This window comes from Mus caroli, chromosome 6 (assembly GCF_900094665.2).
Source record: "Mus caroli chromosome 6, CAROLI_EIJ_v1.1, whole genome shotgun sequence".
In the NCBI taxonomy this organism is placed as follows: Eukaryota; Metazoa; Chordata; class Mammalia; order Rodentia; family Muridae; genus Mus; species Mus caroli.
This window is the reverse complement of record NC_034575.1, coordinates 133,048,040-133,068,018: the sequence shown is the minus strand read 5'-3', so window position 1 is coordinate 133,068,018 and position 19,979 is coordinate 133,048,040. Positions and strand designations below refer to the sequence as shown.

The window sequence follows — 19,979 nt, the reverse complement described above, 5'->3', positions numbered from 1 at the left end:
CACACACACACACACACATCTATCTGCAGTCCTGCTAGGCACACCAACTCCATACAAACTCAGACACAATCCAAAACGCTTCAGGAGGCTACGTGCTTGGCCTGCACATAGAGTCATAAGGTCAGACGCTTCTCCTATGGCTGGCCTGTAGATCTCATCTGTATCCTTTGCAGCAGCCTTTATAACAGATGCAGAGACATTTCCCCGACTCCTGGGAGTCAGTCCTGAACAGGAAAGGGTGAGAACCCCAGTTTATAGCAGAGAAATTAGAATCACAGATCTAGCCCCCAGGGACCAGACTGACAGACAAGTGATGGTGATCAGTTTTGAATTCTGGGTTCTCTCAATCCATGGGATGTGACATTGTCTCCAGGTAGATGGTGTAAGATTTGAGTTAAATCACAGGTCACTTCCCGGGCTTCCACTGTGATACTGCTGGCTTGATGGTACAGAGGAAGATCCACACCTTTTGAATTCAGAGCTCCTTTGTGTTGATTTTTGTGTTGTAAGATTAAAACATGAATATACATTTAATGAGGAGTCACATGGTCCTTACACTGTAGCCTAAACTGGGTCTTAAAATCATGGTAGTCCCCCTACCTCAGCCTCCAGAGCATTAGAATTACAAGTGTGAGCCACCATGCCTGGCTAGGAACATCATGTGTTTGAATGCTTGGCCATAGGGAGTGGCACTATTAGGAGGTGTGGCCCTGTAGCAGAAAGTGTGACCTTGGAGGAAGTGTTTCAATGTGGGGGTAGGCTTTGCAGTCACCTATGCTCAAGCTACACCAGTGTGGCAGACTATCTCCTGCTGCCTCTGGATGGAGATGTAAAACTCTCAGCTTGTTCTCCAGCACTGTGTCTGCCTGCACAGTTTCTCCGCCATGTTAATAATTGATTGAACCTCTGAAACCATAAGCCAGCCCCAATTAAATGTCTGCCTTTGTCAGAGTTGCCTTGGTGATATATTTTCACGTGTGTGCATGCACACATGACATTACCTGTGCACGGAAGTCAGTGGATAACCTGTGGAAATCAGCTCACTCCTTCAACCAGGTAGGAAGCAGTGGCTGCACTCAATTCAGCAGGCATGGCATCAAGGGCTATTCCCCTCTGAGCCATTTGGCCAGCCCAGGAATTATTGAGCTCTTCAGGACAGATATAGGGAAACCATGCCATTTTTTTTCCTCACAACAAACCCCACTGGGTTCTTGAGAAAGACTAGGCGAGTCTAGAAGGACTCACATTCCTCAGAAATCTGCTCTCAGCTCCACTATGCAGATCCGGAGATTGAATTCAGGTTCTCACCAACTCTGTCATTCTGTCTTCAATCAGTAAAGAAAAAACAACCAACCAGGCAAATGAAAGTGCAGCCTGCCAGCCTTTATGAGCTATCAATACCCGAGCTGTGAATACCCACACTTCTTCATGGCCCTAACTCACTTTTCTGTGGCTTTGTTTTTATTGTTGTTGTTGAGACCAAGTCTTACTCTGTAGTTCAGACTGGCCTCAGAAATCATGGCAATCCTCCTGCCTCAGCAGGAGATTACAGGTAAGCCACACTGCCAATTCTCTGACCCGGTCTCACTGTGTAGACCAGACTAGCCTCAAACTCACAGAAATCTACCTGTCTCTTTAAAGAGCAAGTCCCTAACCAAGCCCACACTTGCACGCGTGTTGTGCTATGGCTAAGTATGAGAATCCTAGTTTCTCCATAGCACAGAAACTCCTAATCCTCTGCCCGGCAGGGTTTGTAAAGTTATTCCCTGGCCTCCCCGCAGCACGTGCAAACTCATACCCACAAAATCCTTAAATCATCATTTTTTTTCAAGAAAATAAATAAATAACATTTAGATTTTAAAAATAGTTGTGACCACATCTTTATTGCATACCCAGGTGAATAACTTACCACATAACAAATGCATCCCACCCCAAGAATAGACACTTAGGGAGGTCAGGAGGTCAGGGTGAGCGTATTACTGAGGACGAGGGGGGGGGGGGGGGGGGGGGGGGGGGGGGGGGGGGGGGGGGGGGGGGGGAGGGCGAGTGCCGGGAATTTATAGCGAGAACAAAACCCAAATTCTCCTGGCAGAGAGAAACAGACCTTGTCTACTCCAGTAATGTCCCAAAGAGCTCCTGGCAATGGGCACAGAGGTCTGGGGTTGGCAGTGAGTTTGGAGGCGATTGGGATGAAAATGTGGCCCTTGGAAATCGGTGTCTGCACCGAGAGGCCACTGTGGGGCAGTGCACTGAGGGTAGACACGTGACCTTTAGCCGTTCCTCCCCAGGCAGGAAAGCCTTGGAGGGCACGACCAGATTAGCTTCCAGTGTGGATGAGATGGACAAGACGGAGACCCAGAGCTTTCTGGGTTTATCCAAATCTTCAGTTCTGCTTGGTGTGGAGCAAATCCTCATAGAACCCACTGTGGGTTATGTGAATTGGCTTCCAAGGATGACCAAACAGTGAGCAGTCAGATGACTGGAGGTTTGCTCATGCTCCCGGGAGAGGTAAGAGTCTCACCCGGGAGTTGCCAAGACTCCCACCTCTAGGAATGGGGCAAATGAAACCCTGGAGCTCTTTGAAGACAGTTTGTTAGGCTTAGCAGCCCCAGGCAAGATGGCGGTGTGCTGGGCAGGTTGCAAGCCTCTCTGTACAGTTTCCCTAGGATGCCCTGGGTTCAGTTCACATCAGCAGGATTCCTGGCTGGACCTGCTACCTGCCTCTGGTTGTCCCACTCTTCCCAACAGTTAGCTGTCGCCTTTGCGCCCTTCATAGTCATTGTACGGACTGGCCGGGGCCTGGGCCCTCGGGATAGAGAAATCTTTTTGGTGATTCTGTAAGGGAAGCAATAATATGGTGATTGTTACAGTCATCTCAATGGCCTCTAATGCCCGTCCCAAAAGACCTCCTTCTCACAAGTCCTCCCTGAATCCCTTTCCTACACCCCAGAGTGTAGGAAAGAAGGTGTGCCGTCCCTTCATGGTGCCCACTTAGGAGCCACCAAAGTGGTGGTAATAGCTATTCCCAAAGGACAGTTGTCCCTTTCCGGGGGGCAGGGGGGAGGGGTGATCGAGGAATGACAAAGGTCACTTACCTGCAGCTGAAAATGGGTGGAATAAGGTGCATAGAGTGTGTCCCCCATCTCAAGACCTGAAACAGAGGGAGAGGAGAAACTGAGGCACCAGGACCCATCTGTGCTTTCCTTGCTATGTCAGTGTGGTGTCTGTGACAGTTGGTCCCACTGGGCCTCAGCAGTTTAAATTTCTTGCAGAGAGACTGTGACTCTCAGCCCTAAACTAGGCACAGTCCCATCCCGGGGCCACACAGTCCCATCCCAGAACCACATGAGATTTACTCTTGTCCTAAACTAGGAAGAGTTTACGAGCAACCATATTCAATGTACTTGGGAAAAATCATAGGCTTTTTAAACTTGAGCTCACTTTAAAGCAACTGGTTCATTTCCTGACAAATGTACCTGCCCTTATCCCCTTGCTAAATGCTTCTTCAGTTAAGACAGTGTGGGGACCTGGGTATCCGTGATGCACACCTGTGATCCCAGTACCTGGCAGGTGGAGGCAGGAGGATCAGATCATCCTCGACTACATAGTGAGTTCCCACCCAACCTGGGCTCCATGAGACCTTGTCTCAAAAAAAAAAAAAAAAAAAAAATAGATGCAGTCAAGGTAGGTCAGTGGGTAAAGGCACTTGCCACCCAGCCTGATGCCCGAGTTCCATCTCAGGGCCCCTGTGGCGGAGACAACAGGCTCCTGAAACTGGTCCTCTGACCTCACATACATGTGTATGGTAGCATATGTGTGTATGGTGACACACACACAATAAGTAAATAAACAAGCAATATTAAAAATTTTTACTACAGCCAGGCGTGGTGGTACACGCCTTTAATCCCAGCACTCGGGAGGCAGAGGCAGGTGGATTTCTGAGTTCGAGGCCAGCCTGGGCTACAAAGTGAGTTCCAGGACAGCCAGGGCTATACAGAGAAACCCTGTCTCGAAAAACCAAAAAAAAAAAAAATTTTTTTTACTACAAATAAGTAAACAAGCAAAGATAGCATTAAGAATGTGAGGTTTGTCCTGACTTAAAGAAATACAACAAATACACAAATCTCTCCTGAATGAGGCAAAAGCTAACAAGAACATCCCAGTTCCACGAGTGCACATGGTGGAGCCGTTCCTAAGACAAACCGGGGAATGCTGGACTCTGAGGCAGACAGGTGGAAGGCCACATCAGGCAAGCAACTGCACCTTGATCAGTCACAGAGGCTGGCGGCCACCGATGACCTGATATGACTTAGAGTGGAGCTTGTGTTGTGGAAGGCAACACTACTCCTGCAGACCCAATGTAACAGGATATGGGGAGCCAGTGTCAGAAGCACGCAGCAGTGGACAGTGACTAGACAGACAGCCACCAGAAAGGAGCCACCAGGGGCCCAAACATGAAAGGCAAGCCAGACACACACACCAGACACATACACTGGCAATCTCAGCACCCTGAAGACAAAGGTGGAGGATTAGCATAAATTAGAGGCTAGTCTGGTCTTCACAGCAAGTTCTAGGACAGCTGGGACTACATAGCAAGACTCAGTCTCAAAAACAAAACAAAAATACAAACAGAAAAACAGGAACAAAAAGGGAGCCCTAGGGCCTAGGGACCCACAACAGAAGTACTGGGTAAGGCAGGAGACAAGGCCCTGGGAAGCACTGTGGGAAGTTATTTCCTGCTCTCTGTCCCCAGGAAACTCTGCAATTCAAGCTTTAAGAGCACAGCCTAGGGCTAGGAGTGTTTTCAGTGGTGAAGAGCTTGCCTGTCATACACAAAACCGTGGGTTCCATCCCCAGCCTCCCCTACACAAAGAGAGAGAGAGAGAGAGAGAGAGAGAGAGAGAGAGAGAGAGAGAGAGAGAGAGAGAGACCTCAGCACTCTGGAGAAAGAGGAAAGAGGTTGGGACATCAACACAAGTTCAAGGCCCACCTGGTCCATATAGTTAGACCCTTCCTCAAAGCAGAAACAGCAGAGCCAAGACCTCTTTATTGCTGAAACCAGGAACCCAGCCTTGAAGGTCCCTCTAGCCTGAGCCAACAACCACTTCCCTTCCTGAAAGAACCACATAACCTGGAGCCGAGCAATAGATCCCTACAGGTCAGGGCAGTTTCTAGCCCTCAGCTTAGCCTCATTTTCTTCTGAAGATATCACTAGGGCCCCTGGCTCCTCATAACTGCGGCAGGAATCAAACCATCACTTGCTCTCATGTCACATGGGATCCTTCTCCTCCCACAGGCCCAGAGACATACAGTAGAAGGTGGCTGTTCTAAGTCAAAACCCTGGGGGACTTTGCCAAGACATCTGCCAGCTTGTGTTAAGAGGGCTTCCTGTCTTCCAACCCCCTGTGACCTCTGAAGGAAATCAGAGCTTGGGTCTAAGTATTCAAGATCCACAAAGCCTCTTCCTTTCTGCCAGGAATGCCTTCAAAAAAATATATGTGTGGATGGATTGATGGATGGATGGATGGATGGATGGATGGATGTTGCACATACGTGTTAGTGCCCACAGAGGCCAGAGAGGACATCAGATACCCTGGAGCCAAAGTTACAGGTGATTGTAAGCCACTCAATATGAGTGCTGGGATTGGAAGTCAGGTCCTCTGGAAGTACAGTACATGTTCTTAACCATCGAGCCATTTCTCCAGCCTCAGGAATGCCTTTCATATACCTATACACAGAGCCCAACCTCACCCACACACCACTAGGGGGCTTTCCTCTCCATCCCTCCTTATTCTGAATCAATCTATGTACAGTTGTGTAGAAAGTGTGAGATGAAGACTTGAAAGGCAAGCTTCCAGTTCTACTAAACTACAACAGATTATATGGGGAGCTACCATTAAGAGATTGCTTGAGTCTTGGAAGAAACTTTGGGTTTCTGAACAGTACTGAGGCTGAAAGGCCATGGGGCCTTATGAAATTTGACTCAGTGCATTCTGCACTGTGCTATGGTCATGAGCCCACTAGGGCCCAGGAATGAAGTGCTGTGGTTTGAATGAGAATGGATCCCATAGGCCCGGATGTTTGAACGCTCGGTCTGTGGTTGGTGGGACTATTTGGGATGTTTAGGAGGGTAGCCTTGTTGGAGGAAGCACGTCATTGGTGCAGGCTTTGAGCGGTTAAAGCCCCACTCCCACTTCCAGTTTGCTTCCTGCTGGTGTTTGAAGATGTGTGCTCCCAGCTTCCCTGCCAGATGGAATCAAAAGCCAACATGATTTTCTTTGTAGGGTGGAGAGACGACTCGGCGGTTAAGAGCATGGACTGCTCTTCCAGAAGTCCTGAGTTCAATTCCCAGCAACTACATGGTGGCTCACACCCATCTGTAATGGGATCTGATGCCCTCTTCTGGTGTGTGTCTCCTAATACAGAGGTTGGTTTACTCAAGATCAGAAGCTGTAAATATCCCGTGAGCTCCTTAGAATTTGAGTGTTTTGTTTTGTGGGTGTCTGTTTGGATTTATTTGAAGAACAATCTATTTTTATTTTCTGCACGTGAGTGTCTTGCCTGCATGAATGTAAGCTCACTGTGTGTGTCTGGTGCTCACAGGGGCTAGAAGAGGGTGCCAGACTCCTACAGTTGGAGTTACCGGTGGTTATGGATGGCCACGTGGATGCTGGGAAGCAAACCTGGTCCTTTGCAAGAGAAGCAATTGCTCTCAACCAATGAGCTGTCTCTCCAGCCCCTGTTTTGGGTTTGGTTTTGTTTGTTTGCTAGCTAGCTTGCTTGTTTGCTTGTCTTTTGAGACAGGGTCTCGTGTAGCCCAGGATGACAGTGAATTTCTGATCCTCATGACATCCCCCTCCAAGGTCTCATGGTAGGCGTGAGCCTCCGGTGTTCTCGTGGTTCTGTCTGATGATTTTCCCTCCAGCTCTGTCTGTCTTTTCTCCGTTTTTGCTTCTGCATTTAGGAGCCTTCCGTTGCTTGCTTATTTCCCCTCCTGTCTTTATTCTCCTTTTCCATTACTGGGATTACAGAGAAGCTCCAAGGACCTTGGATGGGACTATAGTACAATTAAGACCAAGACAGGGAAACATCAGGGCAGTTAGGAAAGAGCCTTTTGCTATGTGTGATATCTAGACAAGTACAGGTTTTATAGCTGGGAATGGTTTTTTGTTTTGAGACCACCTCATGCAACCCAGGCTGGCCTTGAAATCCACATGTAGCCAAAAATGACCTTGAACTTCTGATCCTCCTGCCTCCACCTCCTGAGTACTGGGCTTACAAGTGTGTGCCACCATACCCACTTTGAGTGGTGCTGGAGGGTGTCTCTGGTTTTTCATGCATGTTTAAACAAGCACTGCACAGACCCATAGCCCCAGCCCACAAGGGTTTTGGTGTTCTGAGATGCAGTCTTTCTACATAACCCAGGCTGATCTTAAACTCATAATTCTCCTGTCTCCATCTCCAAAGTGCTAAGATTAAAGGGGTGTGTGTGTGTGTGTGTGTGTGTGTGTGCACGCGTGTGTGCAAGCGCTCAGGTGCTCTCGAATGTACAAACATTTGCATATTTGCCCACAAGTGCTTGCACCACCACGCCCAACTTCTCACCCCATTTTTACACCAAGGCCCCTTCAATTATACCTTGGGTGATTTCCTCTTGGGAGTAGGCTCTGTTCTCCACACCATAGCTCTGCTTCATGAGCTGAGGTTTACAGAAAGCATCTTCAACTGGGTAATCAGTGGGGCTCCGTTGCCTTGGAAGCTGTCGAAACTCGGGCAAGATATAAAACGCCAGGAAAACCCAGCCATTGGCCACCAAGGCTGTGCTGAGAATGGTATCATCCCATTTCCGGTCAATGTCGGGAATCAGGAGCAGAACGATCCAGGCCACCCAGATGGCGATGGAGAGGAACGAGGTGAAGCATATGTGGAACCCGTGTCTCTTCCAGCCAGAGAAGGATCCACAGAAAACCAAGAAGGATGCGAAGAAGGTCAGCACCATCAAGAGGAGCACGTAAATGAGGAGCATGACAAAGTCCTCATTGCGCCGAGGAGCAGGCAGCTCAGAAAAGACATTGACGTTGGTCCTGTTCATGGTGAGGACCAGGTATTCAATGGCAATGACATCCTGGACCAGGCTGAAGCCCACCGCCAGGCTGAGGATCACAAGCCACGACAGGGGCTTCCTCCCTCGGACCAACTTGATCAAGTTGAAAGCGTGGGCCAGGAGGCAAGAGAAGCAGATGGCGAAGAGGACTCCGAAGAGGAAGAAGCGCGTGGGTCCTGTGGCCCCATCCAGCTTGATGATGAAGGCGAAGGTGAGGCCAAAGACCCCTAGCACTCCCAGGAGGAAGAGGAACTGGGTGGGGAGCATCTTTCTTTTGTTGGAGTCCTGCACTTTGCAGATGAGGAAAACGAGTGCAAACATGCAAGCCACGGTAGCCACAGCCCCGACTGCAGCCAGTGTTTCCAAGGCGATGCCCCAGCCTTCCGCCAGGTCACAAAGTCTGTGGTACCTGGAATCCAGGTCTGAGCGGCAACCGCTAGGGGCAGCTCTAGGAGTAGCCATTCTGGTTGGTCCTGCATTTAAAAGGAAGAAGCAAAATTAGGGACCAAGCTAGCCTCTGAGACAGAGGACAAAAATGGGATTGTGTTTAGTCAGTCTTACTTTTAAACTTGTTACATTGAAACTAACCGAGGGGCGGGACTCAGGATTCTCTCCTCTCTGGGAATCTCCGGGTTGCTGGGGAGGGAAAGCCTTTTTCTTCTGTGGTATAGCCACTGGTAAGCTCCCATGCTTGTGTGCATAACTCTGACTAAACTCATAGGTCCCATCCCCCAACCTTCCCACACATACACATCTACACACCTATACCCCGCGAAGCTAACTCTTCTTGCCACCTGCGATGATTCTAAGGGCCAATAAGAAGAGGGAATGAATCCCATACTTCCCAGTTAACTCTACTAATCTCATTTGACTTAATTTTGGTTTGGGTTTTTTGGTTTGGGTTTTTTGTTTTGTTTTGTTTTGTTTTGTTTTGTTTTGTTTTGTTTTGTTTTTATCAGGAATCAAATGGCTGTTTTTCCAATGATTACAATTTTGTATGCCTTCTCTGGGAAAGATCAGAATAAGACAGACTTGGAGAAGGAAGAGACTGAGCAATTAGATACTAGATTAGAGATCATAATACATAGGTTGAAAGAATCTTTATATCAAAATAGGAAACCCTTAGAGGAATCCAATCTGGAACTCCCAATAACATCAAAAACCATAGTTCTAGACAGGAAAATTCCATAGGGGCTTGAGAAACTGGACCATCAGCCCAAAGAGATACAATATATTGAATTAAGAGTCTAGATTCTGTTACTGCTGCTAACTTAAAACTATGCCATACAATAGATTATGCTTTATTTTATAGAATTTGGAGCAACTGGGATATGTACACAAGATGATACATCATACAGTTTATGCATGTTTGGACTTCTAATGGACTTTGGCCTTAACTTCTGAGGGATGATTGTAAGTTTATTAAAGATGATGACTGTCTGAGAGATGCCTTTACAGACTAGATCTGATGATGCTCAGATACACATGTCCATTCAAATACAACAACTTTTAGGATATTGTGGCATGAAGCCTATTCCAGACATAGCTTACAGTCCTGCAGGTCAAGCCATCATTATTAAAAAAAACAAAAATCAAAAAAAAAAAACCAAAACAAAACAAAAAAAAAAACTACCAACCAGATCCCCCAGAACTGACAGGGATTAAACCACCAACCAAGGAGTACAAACATGGAGGGACCCATGGCTCCACCGCATGTGTAGCAGAGGACAGCCTTGTCAGGCATCAATGGGAGAAATGTCCCTTGGTCCTGTGAAGCTTTGATGCCCCAGTGTGGGGGAATGCCAGGGCAGAGAGGTGGAAGTAGGTGGAAAGGGGAACACCCTCATAGAAGCAGGAGGAAGAGGGATGGAATAGGGGGTGGGGGGTGACTGGGAAAGGGATTACATCTGAAACGTAAATAAAGAAATATCTAATAAAATAAAATAAAAATCTAATGGGACTTTGAAGGAAATGCTTATAGAACAGAAGGGGATCTGATATATCCCAAAGATAGCTTTAAATGTATTTTGTTGACTTTAAAATTTTTAATGTCAATGAGACAAATAGCACAACTGCTAAGATACACTGGACTTTAGAAAGAACTGATGAATTAGGTCAGCCTACAGAAGTCCTAATCCCAAAATGGAAGAAAGGAGATATGTTGGGGAGGAGATTTTACATTTGTTCCAACAGGAGAAGAAAAGCTATGTCGTTCCTCCAAATTACTGAAAATAAGATTTGACCAGGGAAAACCCCCCTGAAGATCTTGGCTACAGACAAAAAGAGAGAGATGTCACGAAACAGACACACAGTACCTGAGCACAGGTAAGCAGCCACATGTCTGAATGTAGGTTAGAGTAAATGGGGCATAAGAAGTTATGATCTGGGCTGGAGAGATGGCTCAGAGGGTAAGGGCACTGACTGCTCTTCTGAAGGTTCTGAGTTCAATTCCCAGCAACCACATGGTGGCTCACAACCATCCATAATGAGATCTGATGCCCTCTTCTGGTATGTCTGAAGTCAGCTACAGTGAACTTATGTATAATAATAAACAAATCTTTAAAAAGAAAAAAAAAAGAAGAAGAAGTTACGATCTAGTCAGAAAAGAGCCTAGTATATAGCCAAGGGATCTGTAAATATATTTTGAATCTAAGTCTTATTTCTGGGAGCAAGGGCCTGGGAGGAAAAACCAGACCAAGCTTTTACAGTTTGGGCTAAAGAGTAAGATGTTGTCACAGGCCAGGCGTGGTGGCGTACGCCTTTAATCCCAGCACTTGGGAGGCAGAGGCAGGCGCATTTCTGAGTTCAAGAATAGCCTGGTCTACAGAGTGAGTTCTAGAACAGCCAGGGCTATACAGAGAAACCCTGTCTCGAGAAAAAAAAAGAAAAAGATCCTGTCACGGATAAATAAATAAATAAATAAATAAATAAATAAATAAATAATAAACAACAAGGCAAGGTTGGTCTAAAGATGAGACCCTGCCATAAATTAAATAGATAGATAAATAAATAAATGTAAATAGATGAGACAAGCCATCATACCAAAATTAAAGATGTTATTCTTCTTAATTATGTACACACATGTGTGCCTGTGTGTGGGTATGTGCACATGAGGATAGGTAACCTCAAAGGCCATCAGAGGGTGTGAGATGCCCTGGGGCTGGAGTGACAGGTGTCTGAGGACCATAAGTGCTGGAAACTGAACTGTAGCCCTCTGAAAGAAGGACAAGCTGTGTTAGCTATACACACACACATACACACACACACACACACACACACACACACACATACACACTAGAACTGTATGTACACTGTGTTACAATAACTGTTTAGCTCTGTCTCCTTCCTTTTTACTGAGACTTGGCTCTCTAAAATCCCAGCGTTTAGAAGGTAGAAGTAGGAAGAACAGGAGTTCAAGGCCAGCCTCTGCTACATACTGAGTTAGAAGCTATCCTGTGCAAGGGAGGAGGTAGACCATGAAAGGAAGCCTGGGAAGGTTGAACCAAAGGCTTGACATCCCAGAGACCCAGGCACCAGGCCCCAGTCACCTATAGCTGCAGCCCTCTATAGATTTGTGGCCTTCAGTCATTCAGGGCAACACCCAAGCCCTTCCACATGTAGGTAAGGCATCCCTACCCTCTCAGACCAAGACAATAGGAAAAGAAATGCGACCACAACCGAGTAGGCTCAATACAGAGTTCTGAATGCAAATGAGGTACCTAGAGGCCTGGAGGGTGTTACCAATAGGCTTTCCTTCCCAGACACTCCTCCCTGCAAAAGGTATTTAATCTCAGGCCCACCCTGAGAAGTGGGGTATGGTTTTACGAATTCACTTTCCACCATGACAACACGGACTGCCTCTTGTTTGGCCTCTCCCGCTGTGGAGAGCCATAGAGAAGAACTTTGCCTATAGAGCCATTGTCTAGTCTACCTACCATAGAAGGCCTCTCCTCTCTGCACTCCCAGCCACAACCACCACCAAGCCAACAGCCAACAATCAAGCCGAGGACCATCACCGTGAGACAAGCTGGAGCTCCCCCTCGTCGCCCCCAATCTACCCACCCCTAGCCCCCAGCCCCAGGCTAGATGCTGTCCCCAGCCCATTCTCTGATCCTCCTTGTGACTGTCACTCACTTTACGCCTCAAGGTTCTGTTGTCAAGCAGCTGTTAATCAAAATTAGTTGATGTTTAGGAAGGACTCTGAACCCAATGACGCTAAACCTTGACAGAGATCGGTGACCTCTGGCCTAAAAGACAGTTGCAGCCCTGAACGAAGGGACATAAGGCCTCGGCCCCTAGCTTCACTGTGGCTGTGCAGGAGTGGGTCATGTCTGGAACCTTCCAAGACCAGTGCTCATAAGGGCAGTCAATGGGCAGTGTGGGTCGTGTGTGTGTGTGTGTGTGTGTGTGTGTGTGTGTGTGTGTGTGTTGAACCTCATGCTAGGTATATGCCCTACCCCCAACCCTACAAACAACCTTTCAGAAGACCTTTATGCTTTCTTTCTTTGTTTGTTTGTTTTGTTTTGTTTTTAATGACCCAATGTATTTCATCAGGGCTGCTTATAGAAACATGCTGTGGTTATTGAAGAAAATGCCAACCCCCCCCACACACACACATACACACACACACACCTCAGCCCGACCAACCAGTAACTACATACAATTCCTTTTAGAGGCGTGGGTAGAGCTTCAGGAACTCCTCCCCTTCCACAACAGGGTGATGGCAAGCCCTGATTTGGTTGTTTGTTTGTTTGTTTGTTTGTTTGTTTGTTTGAGACAGGGTCTCCTGGAGCCCAGACTAGCATCAAACTTCATCCTCCTAGCTCTCTTTCCCAAACCCTGGGATCACACCCACATCACCCCAAGCAGCAACAAGAAGCAAAATGTCTTAGTGAGTATTTTGTATGTGGGTGACTAATTTTGGGGGAATCACCAATGTAATTCACCTATTAACCATCCTCCACCCTCTCCCCAGATGACTGGGGTTGCTCAGCAAGTTTAAAAGTGTCTGAAGTACTTTGGATTTGTTCAGAAGAAAACAAAACTCACTAAGAAGCAGGGGCACACGGGAAATCTCCTCAGAATGTGGTCCTGCAGAGAGATGGAGCCCAGGAAAGCGGTGGAAGCCAGGTTCCTCGCTTTGGTCTAGAGCTGTTGTTTTCTTATTTGTTTGTTCATTGTTTTCACGCTTACTTGTTTGTTCACTCACTTATTTGGAGCAAGGAGGCCATGTGTATACACACACACACACACACACACACACACACACACACACGGATGTCAGAGGACAACTTTCAGGGGTCAGTTCTCTCCTTCCACCATGCAGGTCCTGGAATCGAACTCACGCTGTCAGGCTTAGCCGCAAACCCCTTTACCCACTGAGCCATCTCCCTGGCCCAGCCTGTTTGTCTTATGACATAGGGTCTTACTGTAGCTGAGGCTGGCCTAGACTCCTGGCTATCCTCCTGCCTCAGCTTCCTGAGTGCTTGGATTACAGGCCTGAGACTGCAGGATAGGAAATTACTTGGAAGCGCCTTAAAAATCCTTTTGGAATGAGTCAGGGCAAGAGAGGAAGGTGGAACAGACAAACCTACAATTGCAGGGTGAGGGTGGGGACCTGGAGGGGGAGAGAGGGAGGGGGAGACTGGAAGGGAGTCTCCTGCTGACTCAACCCCAAGCCCTCTGTTCACCTTCACATACAGAATGGTTTGAGTACAAAATGTTCCTCATGGGCGCGCTCATGTGTTTGCACACTTGGCGGGGCCTGCCTGTAAAAGTGGGCCACTGCGGGCGAGCTTGTAGATCTCTTAGCCCAGCCAAATTTCCTGTCCACTCTGCTTCCTGTTGATAGAAGCAAAGTGATCAACCACTCACAATCCTGTCACTGTGCCTTCTCCATCGTGAAGGGCTACAGCCCCTCAAAACTGTCAACCATTGCTCCCTCTGGGATCAGTGGGTTTCAGGGACACAATGTATGTATGGACCAGGTCACTAGCCTCTCTGAACCTGTTTTCTCTGCTGTGAAACAGGGACTCGCTGCTGAAGCAGGGGGCTGAGCCCTTGGGCAGTTCCATGCAGACAGCTTCCACATCTCTCTGTCCCAGTGCCATCTTCTTTCCCATATGCCACCTCCTGTCACTGCAAAATGGATCATGACCTTCTAACCATTCCAAAACTGGCCTAAGGATGAGTGGGAGGGTGGAGATGGCCTAGGAGACTGGGGACAAAGTCAAAGCTCTGCCAAGAATGCTAGCCTTAGGCATGGCTTTGGTGTGTAGCATTGACTGGTGTGCAAAGACAAAGGACAGCATCTGAGAAGCTCCTGGCTTCTGTCCTCCACTTCTAGACTCCTCTTCAGCACAATGGTGGTGGAGCTTACAGGCTTAGACCCGGAAGCTGCCTCTAGATGGCCCTGGCTAGTGGATCTCATAAGTGAGCTTGCTGAGGAGCTGAGACAGCTCAAAGCTGATTCTGCCTTTCTCCTTCTGAGATTCACAACACTCTGTCATCAGAATTGAGCACAGTGCCTGTCCCAGGGGTGACACCAAGATCTCGGACCTACAACCTTGTAACTTGGTGACATCTCCATTTTTTCTCTAAGTTCAGCCATAGTAACAATAGTCACACTATCATGAGGAATTAATGACATCTACCCACACCCTGGGTCAGCACGATGCTAAGTGTCTATGCTTCACACACATTCTCCCCTTTCTGTGTTCTTACACATTATCTCACCTAATACTCTAAAATATATTTATAAGTTAATTCTTAAGAGATAAAGCTAAGGCCCAGTGAGTGGATAAGTTGCTTGCCATGTAAGTGTAAAGACCTGAGTTTGAGTCTTCAGAACCCAGTTAAAAGCAAAAAGGACAGTGAGTCCCTGTCACCCCAGGGCTTCTACCAGTGAGTCTATCCCAGGGATATGGGAGGCAGGAAAATCTCTGGATAATCTAGTCTGACATATGCAATGATGAACAACAGACCCTGCCTCAAAGAAAGTAGAAGGCAGGCTCAACACCCAAGGATGCCATCTGACCTCATCCTGAAGTGTGTGTGCACCCACTTACACGTGCACACTTGTTTTTAGTGATGAACTTACATGTCCAGTGCCACAGAGGGAAGATGTGTTCATAATTCTATATTTCAGCTGGGCTTTGGAAGCCCATGCCTATGATCCTGTACTTGCAAAAGGATCACAAGTATGAGGTCTGCAAGGACTACATAGCAAATTCAAGGTCAGCCTGGAAAACTTAATGAGATCCTGTGCAAAAAAATTAATTAAAATCTGAGTGGTGGGGCTGGAGAGATGGCTCAGCGGTTAAAGCTCTGACTGCTCTTCCAAAGGGCTTGAGTTCAAATCCCAGCAACCACATGGTGGCTCACAACCACCCGTAATGAGATCTGATGCCCTCTTCTGGTGTGTTGGAAGACAGCTACAGTGTACTTACATATAATAAATAAATAAATCTTAAAAAAAAAAAACTGAGTGGTGTGGGCCCACACGTTTAACCCCAGCACTCAGGAGGTAGAAGCAAGAGGATCTCTGTGAGTTTGAGGCTAACCTGGTCTACAGAGAAAGTTCTTAGGACAGCCAGAGCTACACATAGAGAAGCCCTGTCTCGAAAGTAAAAGCAAACAAATAAAATGATGATGACAATGATGATGATACTTAAAAGATAATTTCTAAAATTATATACATGGAGGGGAGTCTGGAAGGGAAATGAATAAGCACGGTATGAGGCCAGACTTGACGGTGATTGCTTTGCAAACCAGCAGGAGGCAGAGAGGCCCTCAGATCTCTGAGTTCAAGCCAAGCCTGGGCTACATAAATGAGCCTATCTAAACAGGAACAAAAAAGAAAAAAAGACACGGGTGTGTGAAAAGTCCCCTACACACACAAATCCACAACTGGAAATAATAAAAATACACCTATCCTAAAATACACAGATTTCTTTTGAGAGGGCCGAGGATGGGGAGAGAGCCTTCTTAGCAAACACCTCATCCTTGATTTACTTCCTCTTGGTCACCATCAAGGTCTCCAGAGCCTTCTACCTTACCCAGAATCTCACAGACTCTCCACCAGCGGTTCTCAACCTTCCTAATGCTGTGACACTTTAACACAGTTCCTCATGTTGTGGTGACCCCCAACCATAAAAGTACTACGCTGCTACTTCAAAACTGTAATCTTGCTTTTGCTATTGATTGTAATGCATTCACTGACATGCAGGATGTGTGACCCCTGTGAAAGGGTCACTCCCCTCCCACAGGTCTGACTGTTGAGATGTCTCCAGAACAAGCAACCCTTCATGCAGTCAGTGCTCCTCACCAACCAGTGCCAAGTGGACAAATCCCACAGACCCCAAGTGTGGCCGCCACCCTTGGAGAGCCAACAGAGTGCATCAGGTGAGTGACCAGCTGTCCACATCCACGTAGGCAGTCAGGAAGTGCTGAGAACGTGCACTTCGGCAACCGCGCAACCGTGACCTCGCCTACCAGGATGAAGGAACTGAGGTGTGAGGAAGGCTGGGAGAAGAGGCGGGAGAGATAACCAGAGGTGTGAGGTTGTTACAGGTTCTTACGGAGGTAGGAGAGAAAGGCCCCAAGGATGGGCAAAGGTCAGGTCAATTTCTAAACTCTCAAGGGCAACTAGAGGTTGCCATCGTCCCAGGACAGGGAACAGAAACATGCAGAACGTGCAAGCAAAGCTATATAGTAAGAGCCCAAACCTTAGCAAAATTTTATTGAGCCATGTACTGTTTCATTTAATCCTCCTTGCCCCACTTTAATGTCTATTTGTTTTTAAATAAGGTCTCGAGGTAGCCCAGGTTGCCCTTGGACTCGATATGTAGCTGAGGATAACCTTGAACATTTTGATCTTTCTGACTCTACCTTCAAGAGTCAGGATTACAGATGTGAGGCACCATCTGGTATTTTATCACTCCCTTGACAGCTGAGAAAACTAAGCTAAAAAGAAATCAAATTCTTTATCCAAGGCTATGTGGGTTTTTTAATGAGCCTTTGACACATGCAAATTATCCAAGTGACTGCTTTCATTTCATTTAAGCAAAAATTTTAAAATGTGTTTTGTGTGTGTGTGTGACACACACATGTACAGGTGCTCACAGAGGCCAAATGAGGGTATCCGTTGTATCCCCTGGAGCTGGAGTTACAGTTGGTTATGACCTCAGTGCATTCTGGGAACTGAGCTCAGGTCCTCTGGAAGATCAAGTGCTTGTAACAGCTGAGCCATCTCTCCAGCCCCTTTCTCTCTTCCTTTTTCATTCCTTCTTCCTTCCTTCCTTCCTTCCTTCCTTCCTTCCTTCCTTTTTTTCTTTTTCTTTTTCTTTTTGGTTTTTAAAGACAGGGTCCCTCTGTGTAGCCCTGTCTATCCTGATTCGATCTGTAAACCAGGCTAGCCTGGACCTCAGAGATCTACCTGCCTCTGCCTCACAAGTGATTTTATTTAACCCAAGAGATTAAATAAAGATGTGTGCCACCACCTCCAGGCCTTTCTTTTTTAAAAAACTGGGTCTGAATATGTAAGTAACCTAAACTGACCTCAAACTCACAATCCTCCTGCCTCCAGCTCTTTAGTGCCAGGATTCCTGGTATACAACTACCACACCCAGCATTCCAAGAGTGTTTTCTATATGAATAGGAATTTGGGGCTATTCGGGGCCTTCTCAGACAAAATCATACTTTTTGCCTCACATACATGAAAGCCCCTTCCCTTCCGTTCACAATACTGATGTATTTCTTCAAAGCTTGGTCTCAACGTAACCTCTACTGGGAACTTGTATCATGGTATGGTTAATCCCACCTCGCTCTAAACGCATCAGTCTCTTCCTAGACCTGACAGTCGAGTACTCATTTTCCTGTGTGCCTGGTAGTGACTATATGTTAACACCAGTAGCTAACAAGCTCCGTGAGGACACAGATGGAGTCCCCTGTCTGTTGGCATCTCTCTCTGTATGTGTTCTGCGCAGTGATTCTGAGCAAGTATTTTGGACTAAGATCAACTGCCGAATACTTCCTCGACTGTGAGTAATAGGATGATTTATTTATTTGAGACAGAGTCTCATTCTCGTGTCACTAGGGTTGGCCTCAAACTCCTGACCCTCCTGATACCATCTCCCAGGTAATGGGCTCTCATCCGTGAGTTCCCACACCCAGCTAAAGGAGTAAGAGATCTTAAAAATGAATCTGTGCACATTTTTCTGACCCTCCTACGTTTATCCAGGCTGAGTTCTTCCAAGGGAGGAGTCCCACAAAAATGTTTCTGCAGCTGAAAAAGGATTAGTTAGGTGGGAAGTGCCTCTCTGGGATCCCCTGTACGGGTAACCACCCCAGTTCCCATCACACAACCATGACACATCACGGCAGCGTCCTGTGAATAACGCCTTACTAACATAACTGAGTTGAGTCTCTAGGCAGTGATGGAAGAAAAACCATCACCATCATCATCATCATCATCATCATCATGGCACCAGAACAGACAGAGACAAGTTTGAGAACGAGGCTCAGGGCCATTTTCCACTTTCATGCAGTGCCTGAGAGTAGGGCCATCTTACTCTTACTCCAAACAAAGCAAGTAGACTTTCATGAGAGAGTGCAATAAAATACTAGAAATCACTGTGTGGTGGCACACACCTGGGGTCCCAGCAAGTTCAAGGTAAAACCCAGACCAACAAAACAAAACGAATCCGAGATCCACCATGGTAAAGAAGAAAAGCATCATAATGAGAAGACGTTAAAATGTATGTACGTCATGTATGTGTGGCTGTGTGCTAACATGCAGAAGCCGGAGAAGGACACTGAACGTCCTCCTCTATGGCTCTCTTCCCTTGGGACAGAGTCTCTCTGTACAGGAAGCTCACAGTTTTCTTGGACTGGCTGGCTAGGGAACTCCCGGGATCTGTTTGCCTCTGCATCCAGCCCTGGGGTTACAGACATGCATGGCCATCTGCTTCCATGGCCCGGGTTTTACACGGATGCTAACTCATGACCCTAACTCTCATCCTCATACCGACACATCAAGCCCTCTCTCTTACCCACTGAGACATCTCCTCAGCCCCTATAGACGTTTTAAAATTGGTCCTCGGCAGATGCCATACATAAAATAAATAACCAACAAAACCACAAGAATGCTTTCTGGATACTTTACCAGGAACACTGTCTATCTTCATACCAATCATATCTCCATTATTAACCAAAGAATTCACACTCTCAGAATCTGCACTTGTCAAGCACTTTGTATAGCAGCTATAAGTAGCAGGGGCATTTATTTATTTATTTATTGGTTGGTTGGTTGGTTGGTTTTTTGAGACAGGGTTTCTCTGTATATAGCCCTGGCTGTACTGGAACTCACTTTGTAGACCAGGCTGGCCTCGAACTCAGAAATCCACTTGCCTCTTCCTCTGGAGTGCTGGGATTAAAGGCGTGCACCACCACGCCCGGCGCAGGGGCTTTTAGAAGCCATGAACTTGTAACTTGAATGTAGCCACAAATGATACAAAAACAAATGAGTTTTACTAGATCCCCATGAAACTCGTCATTAAGAAGGAAGAAAATGAACATACGGGCCACTTTGGACCGCAGACCATAGTTGCTACCCCTTCTCTATCAGATGGAATCTATCCAAATGGTCATACATGTTTGCCAAAAACTGAGTGTAGGTTAGAACAGAGTAATCTGAAATTCTAAAATAAACATACAGATTCCATGCCTTGGGTCACACCTGCACTCCAGACACTTGAGATGTGAAAGAGAAGCACTTGAGCCTGGGAGTTTAAAATGCTCCAGGGCAATGGATCAAGCCTTGTTCTCAGAAAGGAAGAAAGGAAAGGAGAAGAGAGGAGGGGAGGGGAGGGGAGGG

General features: G+C 46.9%; 1 protein-coding gene across 1 annotated transcript in view; it reads right to left on the bottom strand.

The window, feature by feature from the left end:
• Nucleotides 1-2,595: 2,595 nt before the first annotated feature.
• The window catches only part of Gprc5a (G protein-coupled receptor class C group 5 member A), a 20,125-nt gene continuing 2,741 nt past the window's right edge, over nt 2,596-19,979 (bottom strand). Inside the window, exons 2-4 of the mRNA XM_021165830.2 lie at nt 7,639-8,577; nt 3,096-3,151; nt 2,596-2,835 (exon numbers count right to left, since the gene is read on the bottom strand). Coding sequence (XP_021021489.1) covers nt 2,749-2,835; nt 3,096-3,151; nt 7,639-8,566 — 1,071 coding nt within the window. The 5' untranslated portion in view covers nt 8,567-8,577 and the 3' untranslated portion in view covers nt 2,596-2,748. The remainder of the gene's footprint in view (nt 2,836-3,095; nt 3,152-7,638; nt 8,578-19,979) is intronic.